Below are 24337 nucleotides of genomic sequence, written 5' to 3'. Positions count from 1 at the left end.
AGTAGCGACCGATCGTTGATGAAATTAGCGATGTTGTTAGTGACGCATTATCGATGGAAGTTCATTTGATGCTCTTCAAGAAATAGGGATGGATTGGTTATTGCCGCATCATCGATCTCCAAAAAATTACTGACAAAGGCATTTGTGATGGATTTTTACTCGTGGAAAATCCGTTGCTAATTACTTCAGCAACGGAAAAATGACTTCTTGCCATGGAAAAGCTTTCTTTTTTCTTTTTTTTTCTTTATTTTTTTTAAGTGCAGGTTCATGGACAGACATTGAACAGATGGAAGTAAAAAAGCTGAAATGTTGTCTGAAAACAGCAGCAGTTCCATTATTTATTGATAATTACCCATGGCATATGGGCATTATGAGTTTTACATGGAAATAAACAGAAAACATAATAAAATTGAAAAGCATGACAAGCTTACCAACAACAGTGAACAAGCCAAAACACACTGCTCTGACTTAGAGTCACTCTTGTTTTATTTCTTTTAATTAACGTTTATTAGCATGCACATGCAGCTTGTGCAGATATGGCAATGGATTTCTATGTTATGTGGATTCTGGAGCAAACCCACTGGAGATTATTAAATGACTTGCGCTGCGGAGCCACGCAATGCAAGAAAGCAGCTAGAAAGATGGAAGTTCCAATCAAGAGTACTGGCACAACGTCAGGAGGAGAGTTGGCTATAATCGCACACATGTAAGCCCCAATTGTAGAAGATACTGAGATTAGTAGCCATGGAAGGATTGGAAGATTGTGCAAAAGGAATGTGATCAAGGCCATTGAGGTGAAAAAGACGATGGAGTTAAAGAACAGGAACAAACGCATCATTCTGCTGGGATTATTGCTTAGGTCTTTGACTCGAGGAAAGCTTGGTGGCTGATATGCTCCTGGTGGCTGAAATGCTCCGAGAAGGGTCACTGCTGCTAACACAGTTGATACAATTAACAGCAAATGGGCGCTTCCGTTTTGGAACTTAGAGTTGCCAGTAGACTCTGGAGGGGATGGCTCGTGATCCTGCTTCCCAACTACAATCTGAATTCCAACGTTGCTCCCATCATTTTTCTGTTCAAGAATGTCTTTGCCTGTTAAAGCTCCAGCAATTTCTATTTTTCCCAGAAGCGACTCTGGAACTTCAATTTTCTTATCTTTTAGTAGTGTATTCGATGCCTGTGATGCCAAGCAAACAGAGGAAAGATTTCATGATTCGTGATGAGCAATATACTATAAAGTAGAAACTAAAGTTGTAGAAGATAGACTGATGAGTTTTGACAAAGTGGCATTGGAGTATCTCGAGTTCAAGCCCCAAATGGAGTGAAATGAAAAAGAAAAATGAAGAAGATAGAACAAAAGTTCATACGTTTCTATGTATTCAATTAATCCAAATATTGAAAGATGAAACCTATTTATGATGCTAAGAGGCATGTTTATCCATTAAATATGCGAATTATGCAGAGAACTAAATATGCATTTACTTCTATTCTGTTTAGTTCACCATCTATTCTTATTACTGCACAAATATAATCATTCCCTAAATTAATTGAATATTCTCTCTGGTGAAAATTGCAGAACAAAGATCTTTAAAGAAGTGCACTTACCATTCTGATCAAAGCAACCTCAGCATCACAATTTTTCCGTTCAAAGTTCGCCAAAATACTACGCTGAAAGGTAAAAATATAATCACAGTTTTCATGATTATATCAAACATCAAGTTAGAAAAATGCAAATTTAAAGAATAAAAATAATAGAAAACACTACTCTATCTGATCTTTCGAACCAATCAATTAGCATAAGAGGCAACGCCTTCTGTTAAGCATACGAATTATGCATAGAACTAAATAATATGCAATCACATCTGCTCTATTATTTCACCATCTACACTTAGTACTACACAAATATTTTAAGATATATTGGAAAGTCTCCCAATTGTTGCTAGACATCTAATAAACGCATAAACAAAGCAAGAAATGAACATATTTTCCTGGAAGAATAGAGTTCACTAGAAAACTGACCATGCGAGTTTTGGTGTCAACCCCATTTTTGGAAACTTCCATAGGCAAATTCTCATCATCCTTTTCTGGATTGCTTTTGAGGAAAGTAGGGAAAGGCAAAGGACGGAGCTTCGATAACTGGTCTGGAACTACAAATACAGGACGCCGACGAAACAACGTCCCATATTTTCTCAATGACAGGAAAGCCAGATTGAACCTATCCTGAAAGGTAAAAATATAATCACAGTTTTCATGATTATATCAAACATCAAGTTAGAAAAATGCAAATTTAAAGAATAAAAATAATAGAAAACACTACTCTATCTGATCTTTCGAACCAATCAATTAGCATAAGAGGCAACGCCTTCTGTTAAGCATACGAATTATGCATAGAACTAAATAATATGCAATCACATCTGCTCTATTATTTCACCATCTACACTTAGTACTACACAAATATTTTAAGATATATTGGAAAGTCTCCCAATTGTTGCTAGACATCTAATAAACGCATAAACAAAGCAAGAAATGAACATATTTTCCTGGAAGAATAGAGTTCACTAGAAAACTGACCATGCGAGTTTTGGTGTCAACCCCATTTTTGGAAACTTCCATAGGCAAATTCTCATCATCCTTTTCTGGATTGCTTTTGAGGAAAGTAGGGAAAGGCAAAGGACGGAGCTTCGATAACTGGTCTGGAACTACAAATACAGGACGCCGACGAAACAACGTCCCATATTTTCTCAATGACAGGAAAGCCAGATTGAACCTATCCTGAAAGGTAAAAATATAATCACAGTTTTCATGATTATATCAAACATCAAGTTAGAAAAATGCAAATTTAAAGAATAAAAATAATAGAAAACACTACTCTATCTGATCTTTCGAACCAATCAATTAGCATAAGAGGCAACGCCTTCTGTTAAGCATACGAATTATGCATAGAACTAAATAATATGCAATCACATCTGCTCTATTATTTCACCATCTACACTTAGTACTACACAAATATTTTAAGATATATTGGAAAGTCTCCCAATTGTTGCTAGACATCTAATAAACGCATAAACAAAGCAAGAAATGAACATATTTTCCTGGAAGAATAGAGTTCACTAGAAAACTGACCATGCGAGTTTTGGTGTCAACCCCATTTTTGGAAACTTCCATAGGCAAATTCTCATCATCCTTTTCTGGATTGCTTTTGAGGAAAGTAGGGAAAGGCAAAGGACGGAGCTTCGATAACTGGTCTGGAACTACAAATACAGGAAGCGGACGAAACAACGTCTCATATTTTCTCAATGACAGCAAATCCAGATTGAACCAATCCTGAAAGGTAAAAATATAATCACAGTTTTCATGATTATATCAAACATCAAATTAGAAAAATGCAAATTTAAAGAATAAAAATAATAGAAAACACTACTCTATCTGATCTTTCGAACCAATCAATTATTCCAAGCATAAGAAGCAGCGCCCCTCTGTTAAGCATACGAATTATGCATAAAACTAAATAATATGCAATCACATCAACTCCATTACTTCACTCTCTACTCTTAGTACTAAACAAATATATTGAGATATATTGGGAAGTCACCCAGTTGTTGCTAGACATCTAATAAACGCATAAACAAAGAAAATATTTTCCAGGAAGAATAGAGCTCAATAGAAAACTGACCAAGCAAGTTTCGGCGTTTTCGGTAAGTTCCCAATGCAAATTCTCATTATCCTTTTCCGTATTATCCCAGAGCTTCGGTAACCTGTCGAAATCTGCAAAAGAAGCAAGGGGCATATCTGCCAACTCCTCACATTTCTTCGTATGCAGGACTTCCAGAGGCTTAAAATCATCATCGTCAGAGATCCATTTTAGAGCAGTCCATACAGGAGGAGAAGGCAGATCTGCCAACTGCCAACATTTTAAACCGTAATACATTTCTCCTTGCAAGAAAACCTTCAGCGCAACAAGATGAACTGCCAAGAACAAAGAAATCAATCAAGAAGACATGTTTTTCTTTATTTTTTATTTTCCTTCTTATTTGTCGATTCTACCCTTTTCTCAAAATAAATTGTGCAATTAAAAATTAAAGAAATTTCCAGTGTATAAAATTTCTATTCAAGTCAACGGTATTGAATTTGTCTCCTGTTTAAGACGGGTTATTAACTTATTATTTATTTATTCAATCAAACAAATAAATTTTGCTGACATTTTATATATTTGTTTCCAATTTAATCAACAAAAACCGCGTGGGAATATGTATAAGAAAGAAGCATTCAGATTCCGTTTCTTCTTTTCCGCGTTTCACGGGTTTCCTCAAACTTTGCTTCTTACAAATATTTAGAGGTCTTAAATAGAAAATTTTATTAATTTATTAAATTAATAAATAAAATTTTTTAAAAATCTCTAAAATTAAACTAGCAACCTCGTACACTAAATATTAAATCGAGTTAAGGTTTTTCTTTTTAATTCATTTAATTTTGATTTAAATTTAAATTTAAAATTTTATAATTTTAAAAATAATTTTAATATTATTAATTAATTTTCTTAAATGTGATTAAACTTATTTAAAAATATAGGATCGGTTTTACATTACTACTAGAATTATCATTGATAAAATTATTTTTTAAAATATATTAATTAAAAAATATTAAAAAATAATTTAAAATTAAATTTATTAAATTTTAATTATTAAAATAATAAAATAAATTTTTAATTACTTTTTCTAATAATATTTAAAATAATTCTTTTATTTACCCTTACAAACGCAATGCGAAACAATCACATTGTTTCTATAGACAAATCACGTCAAGGAAGCTTCTTATGCATTACCAACTAAACGAAATCAAGAGCATTGTTAATAAGCTAATTTTAATAGTTATCGGAAAACAAACGGCGTTGAATTATTTACAAGACGAGGGAAATTTCCTTCCAACATCAAAGAAGAAAGTATATATGAGGCTTGAGATCTTAGAAATTCTCACCGATTTCAGCATTATAATAAATATTTCGTTTGGTGGCGTTTGAATATATGAAAACTATTTTTAAAATGTATATCATACATTATTTTTTTAGTGCAAGAATAGTGAGGTAATAAAAAATATTGTGCTAACCTGTAATTATATTTCTAAAAATAAAAATTATTTTTAAATAATATATTTTATTTAGATAATATATAATATATGGTATGCTTTTAGTCACGGAAGAACCTTATTTTTTTTTTTTTTTAATTCTAAATAAATATTTTAGTGGGCTTAATCCTAAAACCGCGTGAAAATGCGGGAGGATTGACCGGGGTGGTTGGCTGGCAATTACAAAGTGAAATTCCTTAAATACCCAAAACAATATATAATAATACGCATATGTTTAAAATAATAATAATAAAATTTATTATTATCTATTACAATAGTCAGCCTTCAGCTAATTAATTCTGTCTCCTATATTGTGGTTTAATATATCAATATCATCCTTGAATAAGCTTTTGTGTATGCTGAGATCTAGGGATGGTCCTCCAGTGGAATCCTGAAACAAAAGACACGATTCTGAAGGTATTGGGAGTAGCTATTGCATCTGTGTTGAGCCTGGTTTCCCTTCTCCAGGGCTCTTCTTCTGCAGAAGATCACCAGATTTTATCAGATCTGGCATATTTTCATGCAGAAGAAGTATTATCTGGTCACTTGCCTCTGAACTTCTATGTACTTACATTTGCCACAAACGTCCTTATTGTCTGTTCAGGGGCGATCATAGTCCTTTTGTGGTCAATTCCTTGTAGACCACTTGTGATCTATACGCTGATTACTGTTGGTATTCTTTATGCATTGTTAATGGTTAAAATTACGCCCAAATTCGCGGTTAGAGTTTTGGGCCGTGAAGTTTCAAGTTACGCTCTTGTATGGTCATTGGCTCTGACCTTCATTTTCTCCACCTTTATGGCGTACAATTCTTTGATATATGCTTGTTTGGGTCTCTCCAAACTCGGTACTTGGCTATTTGCAAAACTGAAGCTAGACACTGCCTGGAATTGTTTCTGTTCTATTCAACAGAAACTTGTAGCTGTCATGTCCAACTCTCTGCGCTCGGTGTGTAGTTGTTGGGAGGTAAGGAATTTTCCTTTTCCCATATTTTTAATTTTTCTCAATACTTTTTAGTTAACATGAAAGGTGAACACGACTTCAAGCCTATCATCTTTTGCTTCCTATTAAATGGTGCTTTATAGCACTTTGCAAATTGCTTCTCATTCCATCCTTTTCAATTGTATTCATATTATTTTTGGATTTTTTTTTTAATTATAAAAATTATAATCTGTGATGAAACTGAAGTTAATAAAATAAAATAATATATATTGTATTAATACCATTTTCGATTGTTGTACGCAGACTTCTTGAGACAGTATTAAGCTTGGAAGAAGCATTTAATTGTGAAGGTAACTTTTTTTTTCATCTTGATTTATTTGTTTTAAGTTGAAATTAAAATCGATATTGAATAGTTGACTTATTATGAAAACTACTATCTCGACATTTTAGATTTGCTTTAACGAAAAATTATGAAATAGTATATGGATTAAAATTATTAATTTTGAGATATTAATAATTAAATTAAATTTTGAAATTTTAATTTAGTATTTAAAGTATGTAAATTATAGATTAATCTTTTTATTTTTAGCAAGAAATAATTTAATGGTCAAATTATATATATATAATTAGTGACAAGAGGAAAAATTATTTAATAAAATCGATGCATGTATAATGATTTTATTGTATTTGTTGATTATGATGATCTCATATGAATCTCATTCTAATTAATTATTATAATTAAATTATTATACATATAATTTTCACTGAATAAGAATTGAGAGTATGGATGGAGGATGTTCCACTACATCTTGACACTGTGGCTTTGCCTGATGTATTTTTTTCTTTTTTAAAGAATCTGATGAACTTATTATTTCTGCTTGTGGTTAATGAATATTGCTTTTCGCTCTTTGTTAAAAATTTAAAATTAAAAATTAAAATAGATAATCAGTGAAAAATTAATTATGAAAGTAGGTTAGAAAAATTAGAGAATGAATGCAGGTTAAAAAAGGAAAATGATGCTTCTCGATGGTGATTTCTTCCCTAGAAGCTTTTCATCGTTGCGTCTTCCTAAGAGGGTATTTTTCACTAAAAGAGTGTTTATCTTATGGCTTATTTATTATTTATAACATTTTTTAGGTTTATAAATTAAGTTTATAAGTTAATAAAAAAAAGTAAGGACTATTTTTTTTATTTTAATACTCATAAAAATTACATTATTGATAAATTATTTTATTATGTTATACTCATTTAATTTTTAAAATTTCATCATAAATTTATTTAATACCTTTTTAGTTATTTTATTAATAAATATTCTTATAAATTATTTTTTTATTAAATATATTAATTATTTATTACTTATTTATAATTATTTCAATTAAAAATTAAATTAAGTCATAAATAATATTTATAAGATAATTTTTATAAATTAAGCTAAACACTTTAAAAGTTTTGGCATGCGTTTGTCATACACGTGATGTGCTAGTTGGTTCATAGCGTAGTTATTAAATTAGGTCCAGAGTTTGACCCGAATGAAGGACCAATCCATTGATTACTAATTTACTTTTAAAGTTTTGGCATGCGTTTGTCATACACCCGAATGAAGGACCAATCCATTGATTACTAATTTACTTAGTGGATCGATGATTCAATCAATGGGTCATTAGAAAATAAATTAAATATATATATTAATTAAATATTAAACTTATTAATATAATTACATAAGTTTAATCAACTAAATTTTATTTTTTAATCAATATTTCAATGTCCATTAGGTTATATATATATACTTAAAAATTTTATGTAAAATATTAAAAAATTTAAATTTTAAATATTTTTATTTTCAAAATGTATAATTAATATATAAAATAAAAATATTTTTTTTTATAAATGAATAATAATCTTCTCAATATTTATGAAATATTAATTATATATTAAAAATAAAAATAAATGTATCATTTTAAAAACCTTCTTGTATTAATACAATTAAAAAGATAATAGCTAAACAAAATCTTATTTATTGATTAAATATAAAATTAATTTTTAAATATTAAAATATCAATTATTGATATTTTTAAAACATTTTCAATTTGAAAAAAGCCGTGTCTAAAGGAAATCAAGTGTGAAGGGGAGATGAATAAATTTGGGACACCCATAAGGGTCAACCCAAATCTTTATGAAGTGATGCAACTGTTTAGCCAAAAGATGTCAATGCATAAAAAGATTCAACTCTTCTTAATAGTTACACATATGAAGAGATGCATTTTTTTGTTAAAATGTTGGCACCTTTGGATAGTATATATGAGAGCTTTTACCAGTCATTTGTTATGAGCAACAAAAATAACAAATTAGTATGCATGTGTGTGTGCAAGTTTAGTCTAGTTCTTAATCTTTGCAAGCCCTCATCTTAAACAAGTTGTGAAATAATTTGTTTTTGCAAATAAGATATACATTTAGACTATGAATTAATCTATGTAATTCATTATAAATACGTGATTACATAGTAGAATAATGAAATAAATATGGTAAAGATCCTAAGGTTGTATGAACATGTATTATGATTCATGTATTTGAATTCACATGTTGGATTTATATTTAATTTTTCTTTAGAGTCAATGGGACGACGGGTCACCAATTCAATTGTCAGGTCATTCAATTTTTTCTAGGTCAATTTTTTATTTTATATTCGAATTACTGATTCACCGGATCAACCCACTGGACTTGTCCAGGTTTTATAACTTTGGTTGGTAGGGAATGACAACATTAACTTGTATGTCACGCGCATAATTTTTTTTTTTTTTAAGAGAAAAGTAGTAATAACATTAAACCAAAGAACCATTTACATCAAGAGTAGCAAAATTCACAATTGAGGTAGGTAACTCCTCCATCCCACACTTTCACCAGGAGAAGAATGTGCTAATTTTTGCTAGTGAATGAGCGACCTGGTTAGCTTGCCTTACAAAGCTAAAAGTATAACATAAATCTAAAATATCCTCCACCAACAATTCATGGTATGGACTTTGTGCAATCATTTCATTCTGAGTTTGTACCGAGACCAAACTGTCACTTTCCACAATGATATCAGAAAAAACAAGCATTATAGTTAGCTCTATTCTATACTTAATTGCAACACTTTCACCCATTGATGGATCCGACACTACAGCTAATCTTTTGATTACCGACAATAGCACATTTCCCCAATGGTCTCGAACAACAAAACCTAGCCTGATGAATACTTCCTCAAATACTGCTACATATAAATTTAATCTGTAATGATTTGTAGGTGGTGGTACCCATCACACAGCTTGAACTCCATGTCGCAGCACATCACTTTTCACTCTAGCCTTTTTGTTTTCCACCCATAAACCAATGCCACTATTCAAAACCTTGGTAACATCTGGTGCATGATTGTGAAAAATGAACCCATTCCTTTCCTACCATAAGCTTAAAGCTAGCATTACAAATAATTCCATAAACTCAATTTCTCTTGAATGAAAAACCCAACAGATTATATCCACACATGAACAATTTATATCGACAGGAGATTTCAATCGAAAGGACTAGAGTACCAAATCTGCTTAGTAAAAGGACACTCAAAGAAAAGATGATTAGTCGATTCACTGGCTTCCTTGCATAATACATACATATTTTGAATCTCAATTCTTTTGCTTATAAATTAACTTTAGTAGGAAGAATTCCTAAAATTAGTTTCCAAGAGAAAATTTTTACCTTTTGTAGAACCTCAAGAGACCAGACCCTTTGCTAATATGGAAAAATATGATAGGCTGTAGATGCACCAGGATCATGTTGTAGTTAGAGCTATCAGGTGAAGTGGTAGGCACTCTTGACGAAGAATTTCTCATTTTTTTTCCCAGCCCAATAATGCGAGTCGAATGGCAATCTTAAGCTTATTGGAACCTGGAGAATATCAAAAGCTTCAAAGGGTAGGAAAATTTGGTTGATCAGAGGTGCGTTCCAGTGAGCTTCCCAAGTATTAATAACAATTGTACCATGGCATTAGGGTCCAAAATAGAAGTTGGGGACCAAGGTTTTCCCTGCACACAACTCGGAATCCAATGATCCTTCCAAATTTTTATTTAAAAACCGTCACCAACCTGCCACCTAATCCCAAATTCCAACATATTTCGAGCAGAAACAATACTCATCTATGTATAACTTGGATAATATCCTAACTTGGCCTCCATGATTGAATCATGCGATAATTATTTTGCCTTTAGAATTCAAGTTGCTAATGTCGATGTGTTCTATAACATTCCCCAGACATGCTTGAAGAGCATTGCCAAATTAAATAGATGGAGCCAATGAAATCCCATACCTCTTCTACACTTAGCTTCAGACAATCAATGCTAACTGTTCCGGTGAATCTTCCTATTTTCTTTTGTACCACCCCACCAAAATTTATCAAACATTTATTCCACCTCCCTACAGAAAGAGTGGTAATAGAAAATAGCTCATGGCATAAGTAGGAATTGATTGCGCAACCATTTTGATCAATGCCTCTTTTTCTATTGAAGACAACAATTTTGACCGCCAACTTTAAATTTTCGCACAAATTCTCCCCTTGATCATCCTGAAAATAAAAGATTTTGATCTACCAATCAATGATGGAAGCCCCAGATATTTAGATGGATGTTCTACAGCGTTTACACCAATCTTCCTGTAAATATCATTTTTCAAACTATTAGGCACATTTTGGCTAACTATCAGTTCTGACTTATCCAAATTTATCTATTAACCAGACATCATTTCATAATATTGTAATAGATTCTGTAAGACTTCTGCTTCTTGAACATTTACTTGCTTAAAAATTATGCTTTAATCAGTAAAGAAATAAGTGTAAAATAGGTGGTGCCCCCCGAGCTATTTTTATACCATGTCGGAGTCCTTGAGATTATGCTTTTCTGAGAATAGATGACAAGCCTTCTGCACATATCAAAAACAAATAGGGTGAAAAGGGATCACATTGACAGATATCCCTTGAAGGTTTAAAGGTAGAAGTAGGAAAACCATTAATCAACAGGGAATATGACACAGAGGTGACACATAGCATGATTAGATGCATAAAACGAGAATGAAAACCTAATTTAAGTAACATCTGTTCTAAAAAATGCCATTTAACTCTATCATAAGCTTTAATCTTGTCAAGTTTCAAAGTAAAATGACCCCTTTTGGATTTTCATTTTTGTTTTAGGAAATGAAACAACTCAAAAGCTATAAGAGCATTATCTTGTGTAATGATCCAAATCAGGGGCCATTACCGACGCAACGGATCAGGTCAGTTTAAAGCTGTTAGAACACGTAGCAAGCCTAAAAACCTATTAAACAGAAATATATCCCTGTATCTCACAATCCAAACGTACTCATAACCATTACACTTTAGTTTTCTCATTCATAATTAATATAAAATTGGCTAAGAATTTGAACCTTTACATATATAAAATTAATAGTGTAATTAGTTCAAATATACATACTCACATGACGAGTTAGCTTAGATTTCAGATATACATAATTACATCACTTATACTTATGATAAAACATCTATAAAAAATCTTGAATATCAGCACAGTAACTATTCCTTTACCTATTACATGTCTATTAAACATTCAACATACATACAAAACTCTACAGCTACACCTACTGCTCAAACTCTAAGGAACTCTTCTACTCCTGCATTATTGCACTAAGATTAGAAAAAAGGGGTGAGCTCACACAAGCTTAGTTAGTAAACTAACTAATATCAATTAATTATATTATTCATTTCATACATATGCAATGCATCATCCAAATGAGTTTTCACATCATAAACATTCCATATAAGATGCACTTATCACTAGTAATTCCTCAAATCCAATATGCCCGGCTCGTACAGAGACTTCTCAAGACTTCCACTTAATAGATCCAATATGCCCAGCTTATACAGAGGCTCCTGAGAACTTTCGCTTAAAAGTAGTGCACCAAGGGCTTATTAGGCCTCACCTAGTCTTATTACCACAGATCATGCATGATCACATCATAAACATAACGTATACATAATGTAGGGGGAACCACTGAGTTATCCAATTTTCATCATGCATCAATAATAATTATGCAAAAATGCAACATATTCGTGTTCTAGATACATACACCTTAGTAAACAATGAAATGATGCATGTGGATGATCATGAATCATATTTAAAGAATTTACATTTATTAGGATTAAAGTTACTCACCTCTTGTAGCCTATTAACCACCTAACACGAATGATAGCTAGCCTCGGATCCTTAGCTTTTGAATCCCTCAAGTCTGATCCTATAAACATCGGAATCTAAGGAGTTATTCGAAGCTTTAAAACACTATACACATAACAAACATCTTATTTTAGGCCTTTAGGAACCATAAAATTATGCTTTTGAATCTTAGAATTAAAGGAGAATTAAGGCTGGCAGAACCAAGTTTGGCTGTCATAGTCTTACACTTCGACTATCGAAACCTTAAATATCGGGTGCCCATTTTGAGTAGTAGCCACTGCGGCTGTCAAAATTTTGGATTTTCGGCTGTTGAACTTGGAATTTCTCCAGATTCTTTTCTGAGAAACTACATACTTTGGCTACTGAAACAATGGTTTTGGACAACTGAATCTAGGAATTTCCAGAATTCTCAAGTCAAAAACCAGCAGAACTTCTCTCCCAATGTCTCTAAAACATACCATAAAGCTCCAAAACACAATCCTAACATATAAACACATTCCTAAGGCCTAAAACAACTTGAATTCATGCTCAAAGCTCACATGTGTTTATTTTTGTGGCTTGAATTTTGGATATATTTTTTCATGGACTCGAATTGTGACACAACCCGAAAGTTTCTCATTACGACCCAATTGGGATAAAAAGTGAGATTTGTGGTGGTAGCGGAGGGCACAGGTCGATAGGCTCGGGCCCAAAGCCCACCACTGATCTCATTGGAAGTGCGGGGGCAACACCCCCGCGGTATGGACCAATACAAATATTGTAATATTATACCCTTTGTGGAATAGTTGTGAGATATTCGGGACACACACTGGGGTTAGGGTTTGAGAATTCTGATTGATTGTATCTTGCTCTTTTCATCATAGTGCAACTTTTTTTTTCTCTTGTCTTGCCCGTGGACGTAGACCTTATGATTGAACTACGTTAAATCTTGTGTTATTTTTCTTCTCTTTTCAATACTATGTGATTGTGCGATTTGTATGTGTGCCTTAGATTTGCGTGCTTGTTATAACAAACTGGTATCAAAGCTTTGTACACAAAACCTAGGGTTTACAAATGGCGTCATCTTCAATGAAGTATGAGATGGAGAAGTTTGATGGTGGATCAAGTTTTAATCTATAGAAGATTAAAATTAAATCTTCCTTGATCCTACAAGGTCTATGGAAGGCAATCGATGATAACTTTCTAGAGGTATGAAAGAGGCGGAGAAGGCTGATCTGAAGGAGAGAGCCTTGAGTGCAATTTTCATGAGTTTAACTGATAATGTCCTACGCGAGATTGCTGGTGAAAGCTCAGCATCTGCGGCATGGAAGAAATTAGAGGAGTTGTACTCTGCTAAATCGCTGATCAATCGCCTGTATCTGAAGAAAAGGTTTTACAATCTAAGAATGAGTGAAGGTACGTCCATTAAAGAACATCTGGATGAATTCAATTCAATCATTATGGACCTGAAGAATATTGATATTGAGATTGATAGTGAGGATCAGGCCCTTATTGTGTTATGTTCTTTGCCACCCTCCTATGAAACTTTTGTTGATACTCTGTTGTATGGGAAAGACAATATTTCACTAGACAATGTTAGTAATTCTCTAAAATCGAAGGAGTTGAAAAAGAAATTTCCAGATAATAAAGAAAGATTTGAGGGGGAAGGTTTGGTGAGAAGGGAAAGAACGCATTCAAGGGAGGGTTCTTCCAGCAGAAAGAAATCTAAGGCCAGATCTAAGTCAAGAATAAAAAAGGCCAACTGTTTTGAGTGCGGAGAGCAAGGTCACTACAGGAGAGACTGTCCCAAGTTGAAAAATAAAAAGGGAAAGCAACCAAAAAGTTCTGCAACTGTGGTTGATAGTTTTATTGATTCTAATGGTGATGACAGTGCTGGAGAAATTTTATCCGTGAGTTCAGATAATGGAAAAAATTCATGGATTCTTGATACTGGTGCTACTTATAACATGTGTCCACACAGAACTGGTTTATTACTTATAAACAGATGAGTGGCAAGGTGTTTCTGGGCAATGATCGTGCATTATCTGTTAAAGGAATTGGTAACATCAGATTGAGGATGTTTGATGATGTTGTTAGAACTATAGAGTATTGGTATGTTCCAAGACTAAAGAGGAGCCTAATTTCTCTTGGGACACTTAACTCTCATGGATTCAGAAACCATGTAGAGAATGGAGTTCTCAAAGTGTGCAAGGGCTCTATGGTACTCATGAAGAGCAGTTTGGTTTTAGGATTGTATTTTCTTCAGGGCAATACAGTTTCAGGAGAAAATGCAGTAGCATTCGGAAGCAATAATCAGAATCAAACTCAATTGTGGCATATGCGTCTTGGTCATATGAGTGAAAAAGGATTTTATGTATTAAGCAAGCGGGATTTGTTGGACGGGCAAAAAATAGAATCTATGGACTTTTGTGAACACTGTGTGTTTGGCAAATAGACCAGGGTGAAGTTCAACAAAAAGGCAGTGCGCAAGACTAGAGAAACGGTGGATTATATCCACTCAGATCTATGGGGTCCTAACAGAATCCCTTCCAAGGCGGTGTCAGGTACTTTATGACTTTGATTGATGATTACTCTCGGATGGTGTGGGTGTATTTTTTGAAAATAAAAGGCATTTTCAACCTTTATAGAGTGGAAGACGATGATTAAGAAATAGACAAATAAGAAGGTCAAGCATCTTAAAACTAATAATGGGTTGGAATTTTGCAATCGTGAGTTCGATGCATTCTGCAGCAATGAAGGTATAGTGAGAAATCGCACTCGTACAAGGACACCACAACAGAATGGTATTGCAAAACGCATGAACAAAACGCTTTGTGACAAAGCATGAAGCATTCTCTCACATTCAGGATTGGGAAAGGATTTCTGGGCTGAAGTAATTAATACAGCCTATTAATTGGTTAATAGATCTGCATCTACTGCTATTGAGTGCAAAACTCCTTTTGTGATCTGGTCTGGTTCACCTACTAATTACTCTCAGTTGAGAGTATTTGGTTGCCCTGCTTATGCTCATGTGAGAAATTGTAAGCTTGAGCCGAGGGCAAGAAAATGCATATTTCTAGGGTATGCATCTGGAGTGAAAGGCTACAGGTTGTGGTGCAATGATCCAAAGTCTCCAGGATTAATTATCAGCAGGGATGTGACATTTAATGAGTCTGCTTCATTAGATAGTCAGAGGGAGAAGTCAATAGGAGAATCAGATCACGGTGTCAGAGAACAGGTGGAGCTTGATATTGATACTTCAGCAGTTCAATCCAGTGATTTAGAGGATGAGGTGCAAGATCCTGATCAACAAGAGGATGCACCTGAGCAACAGTAACAGGAACCATATAACATTGTAACTAGTACAGAGAGAAGACAGATTAGACCACCATAGAGATATGCATATGCAGATCTAGTTGTGTTTGCCTTGTCAGTTACTGAGACAGTTGATGTGTATGAACCCAGCAATTATAGAGAAGCTATTTCTTGTTCAGATGCAGATCAGTGGGTCAGTGCTTTGAGTCAAGAAATTGAATCTCTTCACAAGAATCAGACTTGGGAGCTTGTAACATTGCCTAAGGGATAAAAAGTGGTAGTTGCAAATGGGTGTTCAAGAAAAAGGAAGGCACTCCAGGGGTTGAAGCACCTCGATATAAGGCACGGTTGGCAGCAAAAGGCTTTACTCAGAGGGAGGGGATTGACTTTAATGAAGTGTTTTCTCCAGTTGTGAAGCACAGTTCTATCAGAGTCTTACTTGCTATGGTTACTCTTCATGATCTAGAGCTTGAGTAACTAGATGTGAAGACAGCATTTTTGCATGGTGAGTTGGAGGAGCAAATTTTTATGAGTCAGCCTAAGGGATTTCCATTCCAGGTATGGAAAACCGTGTTTGCTTACTTAAGAAATCTTTATATGGTCTGAAATAGTCTCCTAGGCAATGGTACAAAAGATTTGATACATTCATGGTTCTTAATGGCTTTAATCATAGTTCATATGACAGTTGTGTGTATCATAAAAAGCTTTTAGATGATTCCTTTGTTTATTTTTTATTGTATGTGGGTGATATGTTATTGCTGCTAAAAGCATGTCACAAATTAATATTCTAAAAAAGTAGTTGAGTGACGAGTTTAAGATGAAAGATTTGGGTGCTGCAAAGAAGATATTGGGAATGGAAATTACCAGGGATATAAGTGTTAGGAAGCTTTTCTTGTCTCAACAGGCCTATATTGAGAAAGTGCTTAAGCGTTTCAACATGAATAATGCTAAGCCTGTGACTATTTCATTTGCTGCCCATTTCAAGTTATCTACAGACATGTCACCCAAAATAGATGAGGAGATGGAGCACATGTCCAGTGGTCCCTATTCGAGTGCTATTGGTAGTATCATGTATGCTATGATATGCATCCAACCTGACATTTCACATGCAATTAGTGTTGTGAGTAGATACATGGCGTGTCCTGGGAAAGAGCATTGGCAGGCAGTGAAATGGATTTTGAGATATTTGAAGGGTACCACAGATGTTGGTCTGACATTTGACAGGGCCAAGATGAGTGATTCAGTTATCGGCTATGTGGATTCAGATTTTGCAGGGGACTTAGACAAGAGGAGATCTTTGACAAGTTATTTGTTTACTCTTTCTGGAAGTGTTATCAGTTGGAAGACAACATTGCAAGCTACAATTGTTTTGTCTACCATAGAGGCTAAATATATGGCCTTAGCATAGGCAGTAAAGGAAGTTTTATGGTTACAAGGTTTGGTGATTGATCTTGAGTTGATACAGAACAAGGCAACGGTGTTTTGTGACAGCCAGAGTGCAATACATCTCACAAAGAATCAGATGTACCATGATCGAACTAAGCAAATTGATGTCAGATATCACTTCATTCGTGACATTATATCTCAAGAGACTGTAGTTGTGCAGAAAGTCTCTACACATGATAATCCACTAGATATGATGACCAAGGGAGTCCCAGTCAGTAAGTTTAGGCATTGCCTAGACTTGGTTGGTGTTTGTAGTGCTCAGTAATGCCCTTGCGAGTGCATATGGCAAGACAGAGTATTTTGTGGTTATTTTATTGCTGATAAAGGGAATTCAAGCCAAGGGGAAGAATTGTTATTTTTGTCGCTTGAATTTTGGATATAATTTTTCATGGACCTGAATTGTGACCCGACCCGAAAGTTTTCGCGCTGCAACTCGATTGGGATAAAAAGTAAGATATGTGGTAGTAGCAGAGGGCATGGGCCGATAGGCTTAGGCCCGAAGCCCACCACTGATCTCCTTGGGGTTACGGGGGCAATGCCCCCGCAGTATGGACTAGTATAAATTTTGTAATATTCTACCCTTTGTGGAAGAGTAGTGAGATACTCGGGAAACACACTGGGGTTAGGGTTTGAGAGTTCTAATTGATTGTATCTTGCTCTTTTTATCATAGTGGAACTTTTTTCTCTTGTCTTGCCCATGGACATAGACCTTATGGTTGAACCACATTTAATAATGCGTTATTTTTCTTATCTTTTTAATACTATGTGATTGTGCGATTTGTGTGTGTGTCTTAGATTTGCATGCTTGTTCTAATAACATGTAACCATTAAGAGCTAGGATTTAAGGTTCAAACAACTTCCATTATCACATAAATAAGAAATCCTTAGGTTCAACTAAGGAAACTAACCATTCTCGGTCTATAAACACTTAGACTTGACAGAAAAGCAAGAACAACACCTCATTTAACAACAAAATACCAAAACACAACAAGGAAATCCTACTTTCATCCAAAACCTCAACATGTAACTCTTTTCCCCAAAATCAAAAACTTAAAACCATGTAAAAATCACATACAACACAACCCCACTCTCTTAGTCATAGTTTCATACCAAAAACATGCAGGAAATTCAATTGGAAGAGGAAAAAAAATCACCTTTCTCCTATGGAACTAGGTAAAGAGGTTGGAGGAAATCTTCAAGATCCTTTGAATTCTTGAAATCCCCAACTAATCCAAGACTTTAGCTTCTAAAAAATCAAAGCAAAAGAATTCAAGGAGGAAAAATCCCTTTGCATGCAACAAAAGTGGAGAGAGAAGAGAAATTCACTTTTCTTTTCAAATTTGACTGAAATAAGCTATTTATATCCGTTTGTCGAGGGGACTTTCAGCTGTCGAAAGCCCAGCTTTTGGCTACCATAGTCCGTTTTGTCCAAATAGGCATTTGAATAGTAAAAAGTACTTCGGCTACTGAAGTTTCTTCTACCCCAAAATACACTTAAAAACTTTTCTTGATTAAAACAATTAAAATATTTTCATTTTTAAACAAATTTTAAACACACACACACACACACACACATATATACACACGTCTACCACCATTCTCTTATTGATGGAATCTTCGAATTTGCTAGAATATTTCATCTATGATAGAAATTTCGACGTCAGAAAACAGTGAGTGTAACATCTTAAGCTAGTCTAGCAAGGACAAATGCACACTATTTTTCGTGAATCTCCTGAGGCAAGATACATTTTAACCTATTAGCAATAAATTTAGAAATCAATTTATATATGACTTTGCAAAGAGCAATAGGCCAAAATTGATTCATTTTTTTAGGATTTTTAACTTTAGGAACAAGAACAACATGTGTATGATTTAAAAAGGAAGGTGTAGATAAATTGTTAAGAACACTAAGAGCAACATGAATAATATCAGAACCAACAATATGGCAAAATTTTTGAAAAAATAAAGCAAGCATACCATCAGGTCCTAGGGCCTTTGTGGGGTGCATTTGGTGTAAAGCAAAGAAAATCTATTCAATAGTAAAACACCTATTCATTATTTCATTCATTTGAGCAGTGACATTTTGTTCTGTAGCATCTATAACTGTTATAATATCCAATTGACTATCAGCTGAGAAAAGTGATTGAAAATTATTCCACAAACACACCCTCAACTTCCTTCCTGTCTTGTACCTAGTCAATAGCTGCATTTCTAACTCCCAAAATTAAGTTGCGCTTCCTCCTTTGTTTTGCTTTCTAGTGAAAAAATCATGTATTTTTGTTTCCCTCACTTAACCAACTCACACATGACATCTACATCCACATAATCTCCTCCCTTTTAAGAATTATCTCCAATTCCTTCTCCATTATTCTCAATTTTGCAATATTCTTTGGTGTGGGAGCCTGCTTTTGTAAAAATGTCACCCTCCCCTTCAAATTTTATAATTCCTTTCTAACACTCCCAAAAGTAGTTTTCTCCCAACTCTGTAATTATGCTCCACAAATAGCAAACCTAGTTCTAATATCTTAGATTCCCTGACCATTCTACCAACCTCTATGGACTACAGATTCACATTCCACGTGCTCCAACCACATCTTTTCAAACCTAAACTTTCTTGTAGACACATTTCATTGAATTTAAACAAGTCCAGGGAAATAGTAATTAGACAATGATCAAATTTTTGTCTAGTTAAGTGCTGAACTTGAGCCTTTGGAAACATTTCCATCCATACAAAATTAACCAAAGCCCTCTCTAATCTCTCCTAGATATTATTTTCCTCCATTTGCCCATTTGACTAAGTAAACTCATATCCCAAAAAACCCAAATCCTATAATCCACAATCCTAAACAACATCTCTAAATCGCATCATCTACATCAATGATATAAGACACCCTCCCCCTTTTTTATTTGGATGCAGGATTTCATTAAAATCCCCAGGACATAACCACACATCCTTGTTAGGAACCCTAAGAACCCTCATTATCTAAAAAGTTTTGTATTTTTCCTCCTCATCCTACCACCCATAAAATCTAGAGAAAAACCAACATCTACCACCAACCCCACCCCCCATTTTCATATGTACACAATGCAAAGAAAAAGAAACTAAAGACTCATCTATCGAATCTTCCCAAAGAAAACCCAAATCAGTACTAGGTCTTCTACCATTAATGCTATAACCTACAGCAAAATAATTTTTAAAACTGAACACATCCTTCACCTTCTCCATCTCATGACTTTTTAATCTAGTTTCCATAAAAAATGAAAAAAAAAAAAAAGAAAAACTATAGACTTATAACATAAGAACTCCTTAAGGAGCTGAATAGCTAGAGGGTTCCTAAGCCCCTAGCAGTTTCAGCAAAAAAGATTCATGGTGATCGATGGGGCTGTCCCACAGCCTCCGTCGATGAAACATTTGCAGCAATCAGTGTGGTAAGTGAATCTTCTTTTTGCTTCTTTGACAAAACCCTTTCCTCTATTGGTTAACTACTATAATCATTATTCTTATCTTTTTTTTTAACACCACTACTAGAAATTGAAAAATCATTAACCTATGTTATTTCTTGTCTAGCCCATTATTTCCAGCTCCTTTTTTCTCTACTATGTGTTTCCTCCTAAAGTTCCTTGGTTTACAACACATTGAGGAGTGATTTGGACTGACTGACTGTTGAAAAACGTCAGTCTTTGCATGAGCAATATAACGTGATTCCATTTTGGGCTCTACCTTATTTCATGGTTGTGCATGTAATTCTGAGGAATCACTCGCATAAGAGAGTACATGTTGGCTCACTTTAACAACTCGATGCATTTTGTCCCTCTCAGCTAGTTCCTCCTCAACTCCTTTTACACTAGTTTATCATAAGATAGCACATGTCCCTTAATGTGTGGCTTATCCTTAACAACCCGATCATTTGCTATGAGATTCGATAAGGTTGGTACAAACCCACCATCCAAAACTATCAGGTTATTGAGTGAAAGTGGGAGACTGACAATTGCCTTATCTCTATTTTAGCCCTCTCTAGATGTCAATTCACTTTCTAAGACCCTTCACTTTGGATGTTTTCCACATTGAGATATCAGCGAGCAAAAGGATATTGGGAAGTATAAACAAATCCAGTCCTAACCTTTTTTGATGGTGATGCCCTCATCCACACTCCATAAGGGAGGTAATCCAAATGCTATTATACTTCACTTGGGTTATTGTCAAGGAATTCATAGTCCTAAAAAGTATGCCCAAGCTGTCCATAATTGTAACAAAATGAAGACAGCCTCTCATTTTTGAAGTAGACCCACACTGACTATCTCGAAGCAAAGGTGATCATTATCCCCCTTGCAATAGGTTTTCGAGTGTCAGATAGAACTTTAATGTGCATATAATTGCCCCATTCTCCATTATCAGAATCATCAAATTCTAGCATTTGACCAATCTTTACAACAATCATTCCCACTATAGCTTTTGAACAACACTTCAATGGTAAATCATAAATTCTCACCCAAAAGGGAATAGCAAACAAGTCGAGAGATGAAGCTTGATCATCCTTTGTGACTTCTTTCAAGATGAGAACTTGTTTATCAAAGTGGCATAGATGAAGAGAAAGAACCTTTTGTTTGTCCTTCTCATGAAAGAATCTTAAAGAAAATAAGTTCTCCTTAATCATTCTCACCTCCACCCCTTTCGATGGTTTCCACACTCTAGTCATGGTATCTAGCAAAGCATATGAGTTAAATGAATGTTGAGTGCATAGCTTTCCAATTAGACTTGGAGAAGCACACCCCACAACACTATTATCAATAGTTGTAGGGATGTAAACTTCGACCCCTTCCTCTCCTATTGGATCTGAATTGTGAGCTGCATATTTAAAGATGATAACATAATAGAAAGATAGCATAAACAAAAGGAAACTTGCAAAAAAAAAACAAGTAAACAAAAGAAAAACAAATCTCCTACGTATGAGGGAAGATTCCTAAAGCCTAAGGAAGACGAAACTCTTACAACACTAGGAAGAGAGAAGACCCCTATAAGAAGGGAGACGAGTTAAGCATATATATCTATGTCATGTGCATAATGTTGGACTAGTCTTTTTTTTTTTTTTTTTGATAATCGAAGAATGTTGGACTGGTTTCAATTAGGGGTGTGCAAACGGTCGGTTCGGTTTCGAACCGAACCGAACCAATCAAACTGAAAATCGAAAATAAAAAATTTAAAAAACCGAACCAAACCGATTAATAAGAGAAAATCAAATCGAATCGAACCGATAAATATCGATTCGGTTCGGTTTAAAACCGATCAAACCAAAATTTATAAAATTTCAAATTTTTAACATTTCAAATTTTTAACATTAAATCTAAATAATAAAACATAAAAACAAAAAAAAAATTAGAAATCAAAACTCAAAATCTTAAGGTTCGATTCGGTTTTCTTTAATCTCGGTTCGGTTCGATTTGGTTTGATTCGATTTTCTTTGATTTCCTATATATATTAATAATTTCGATTCGGTTTGATTTTTTATTTTTTATGAAAATAACCGAATCGAATCGATTAATGAAAATTATTAAAATTATAAACTGAATCGAATCGATTAAATTTAAAATTAAATCGATTCAATCAAATTAAATCGATTCGATTTGATTTTTTAATTTAAATCAAAAACTGCTCTCCCCTAACTTAAATGCCTTATTTTGTTGTCAAATGATGTCATGAACTGTACTAGATTTGGCATGTTGTTGCTAAATTGAAATGACATGTCATTTTCAGCTTGGGCATAGTGCGCGCGCACCTAAGCTTGGTCCATTTGTCTGTTCACTTTTTCATTCTTATTTTTAAATGCGTTAAAGCTTTTTCAGCTATGGTTTAAAAACTCTGATGATAGTTAAAATATTATTTTTTTTATTTATATTATTTAATAATATAATATTTATATAAGTGTTTAAAAATTAAGATAGTAATTTAAAAAAATTATTTTTTTAATTTTTAAAAGTTTAGAAAGTGATTTGATTAAAGTAAAAAAGATGGTATTGTTATTTTTATATTTAACGATTAATCCAATAATTACTTTTACTAAATACTTTTATTTTAAATTATTGTGTAAATAGCTAATATCTAACAGGTAACAGTTAATAAAATAACTGATAATTATTAGAATAACTAACAGCTATTAGAACAACTAATATTACTAAATAAATTCTAATTTCATCAAATATTCTACAAATTTAAAAAATTATGAAATTTTTGCCAAAATTTTTCAAAAGTTTCAAAGTTTATTTTCATATGCATCTTTAAAAAAAGGTGAGATGTTACATTATATGTATATTTTTGCTTCTCCTTATTAAATTGAATAAAACTATTACTAATATTAGTTTATTCTATAATTAATAAAATTAAGAGAATAGGAAAAAATTCAAAAAAATATGTAAGGTTAGATTATTAGGTCTATGCCAGCTTAATGAATAAATAGTTAAAATTATGGCTTATCTCTTTTTAGACCTAAAGTATTCTTTTTTTTAATTTTTGTCTACCAGGAAACAGCTAATGACGGAGATTGAAAGTGTTTACTTCGTTCCCAAATCTAATAAAAGCGTGTACCTTTTCTCTCTATGCCATTCTATATTGAACAGTATACTTTTTTAAATTTTATTTTATCCACGCTTCTTGGACATTTTAAGATTTGGGGATCAATGCTACTCAGTATGAACAATAATGCATGCAAGAGATGTGTATGCAAACATAAATTATTTTGTTTTAGTTTAAAATTTCCATGGATGGACAACTATATATTTATGTGTGTAGTTTAGTTATCCGTTTTTTCTTTAGGAAAACTTTTACTTAGACTCAGTTTATTATTTGATTTAAAATATAAATATATAGAATTTATTTAATAAGTGAATCTCATCATATTTTTTATATCTTAGTTCTATGATAAATTAGGTCAAAATAAGAAAAATCTTCTTATATATAGTATGAGACACAATAAACATAAATTTCCTTCATTTTATTATTTTTTTACTAATTTATATGAGGCAGCAGAGTTACCATGATTTCCAGAAGATATATATAGTTTTAGTTACAAATTATTTCTTTTAATATTATAGTTATTGCCAAAAATATTTTGAACTTTACGTTTTTTTTTTTCTAATTAAATTTTAGCTAATTAAGTTGATTTCATTATGTCAACTTTAACATAGCTTCAATTTCTATCTTGGTCCTAGCTTTACTAGCTTTTTAGCACATTTTAGTATTTTTTTAATAAGAAAAATTTAAAAAAAAATCCTGTAATTAGGCTTTTTTTTTTTTA

The 24337-nt window shown here is 33.2% G+C and overlaps 2 protein-coding genes across 2 annotated transcripts; one reads left to right on the top strand and one right to left on the bottom strand.

Moving 5' to 3' along the window:
- Window positions 1-309: 309 nt before the first annotated feature.
- LOC131168797 (uncharacterized) lies at window positions 310-4035 on the bottom strand. Its single transcript, XM_058147263.1, has 6 exons — window positions 3674-4035; window positions 3124-3324; window positions 2572-2772; window positions 2020-2220; window positions 1606-1668; window positions 310-1177 (listed from the first exon to the last, which is right to left on the bottom strand). Exons 1-6 carry the CDS (start codon window positions 3926-3928, stop codon window positions 551-553), a joined length of 1548 nt encoding a protein of 515 aa, XP_058003246.1. The 5' UTR covers window positions 3929-4035; the 3' UTR covers window positions 310-550.
- Window positions 4036-5410: 1375 nt separating this feature from the next.
- On the top strand, window positions 5411-23817 carry LOC110662264 (uncharacterized). The gene is made up of 3 exons (XM_021821196.2): window positions 5411-6087; window positions 6367-6413; window positions 23565-23817. Exons 1-2 carry the CDS (start codon window positions 5494-5496, stop codon window positions 6373-6375), a joined length of 603 nt encoding a protein of 200 aa, XP_021676888.2. The 5' UTR covers window positions 5411-5493; the 3' UTR covers window positions 6376-6413; window positions 23565-23817.
- The last annotated feature ends 520 nt before the right edge of the window (window positions 23818-24337 follow it).

This window comes from Hevea brasiliensis, chromosome 5 (genome assembly GCF_030052815.1).
Source record: "Hevea brasiliensis isolate MT/VB/25A 57/8 chromosome 5, ASM3005281v1, whole genome shotgun sequence".
NCBI classification, from domain to species: Eukaryota; Viridiplantae; Streptophyta; class Magnoliopsida; order Malpighiales; family Euphorbiaceae; genus Hevea; species Hevea brasiliensis.
Note: the sequence above shows the minus strand (reverse complement) of the source record. Positions and strands in the feature narration are given on the sequence as shown.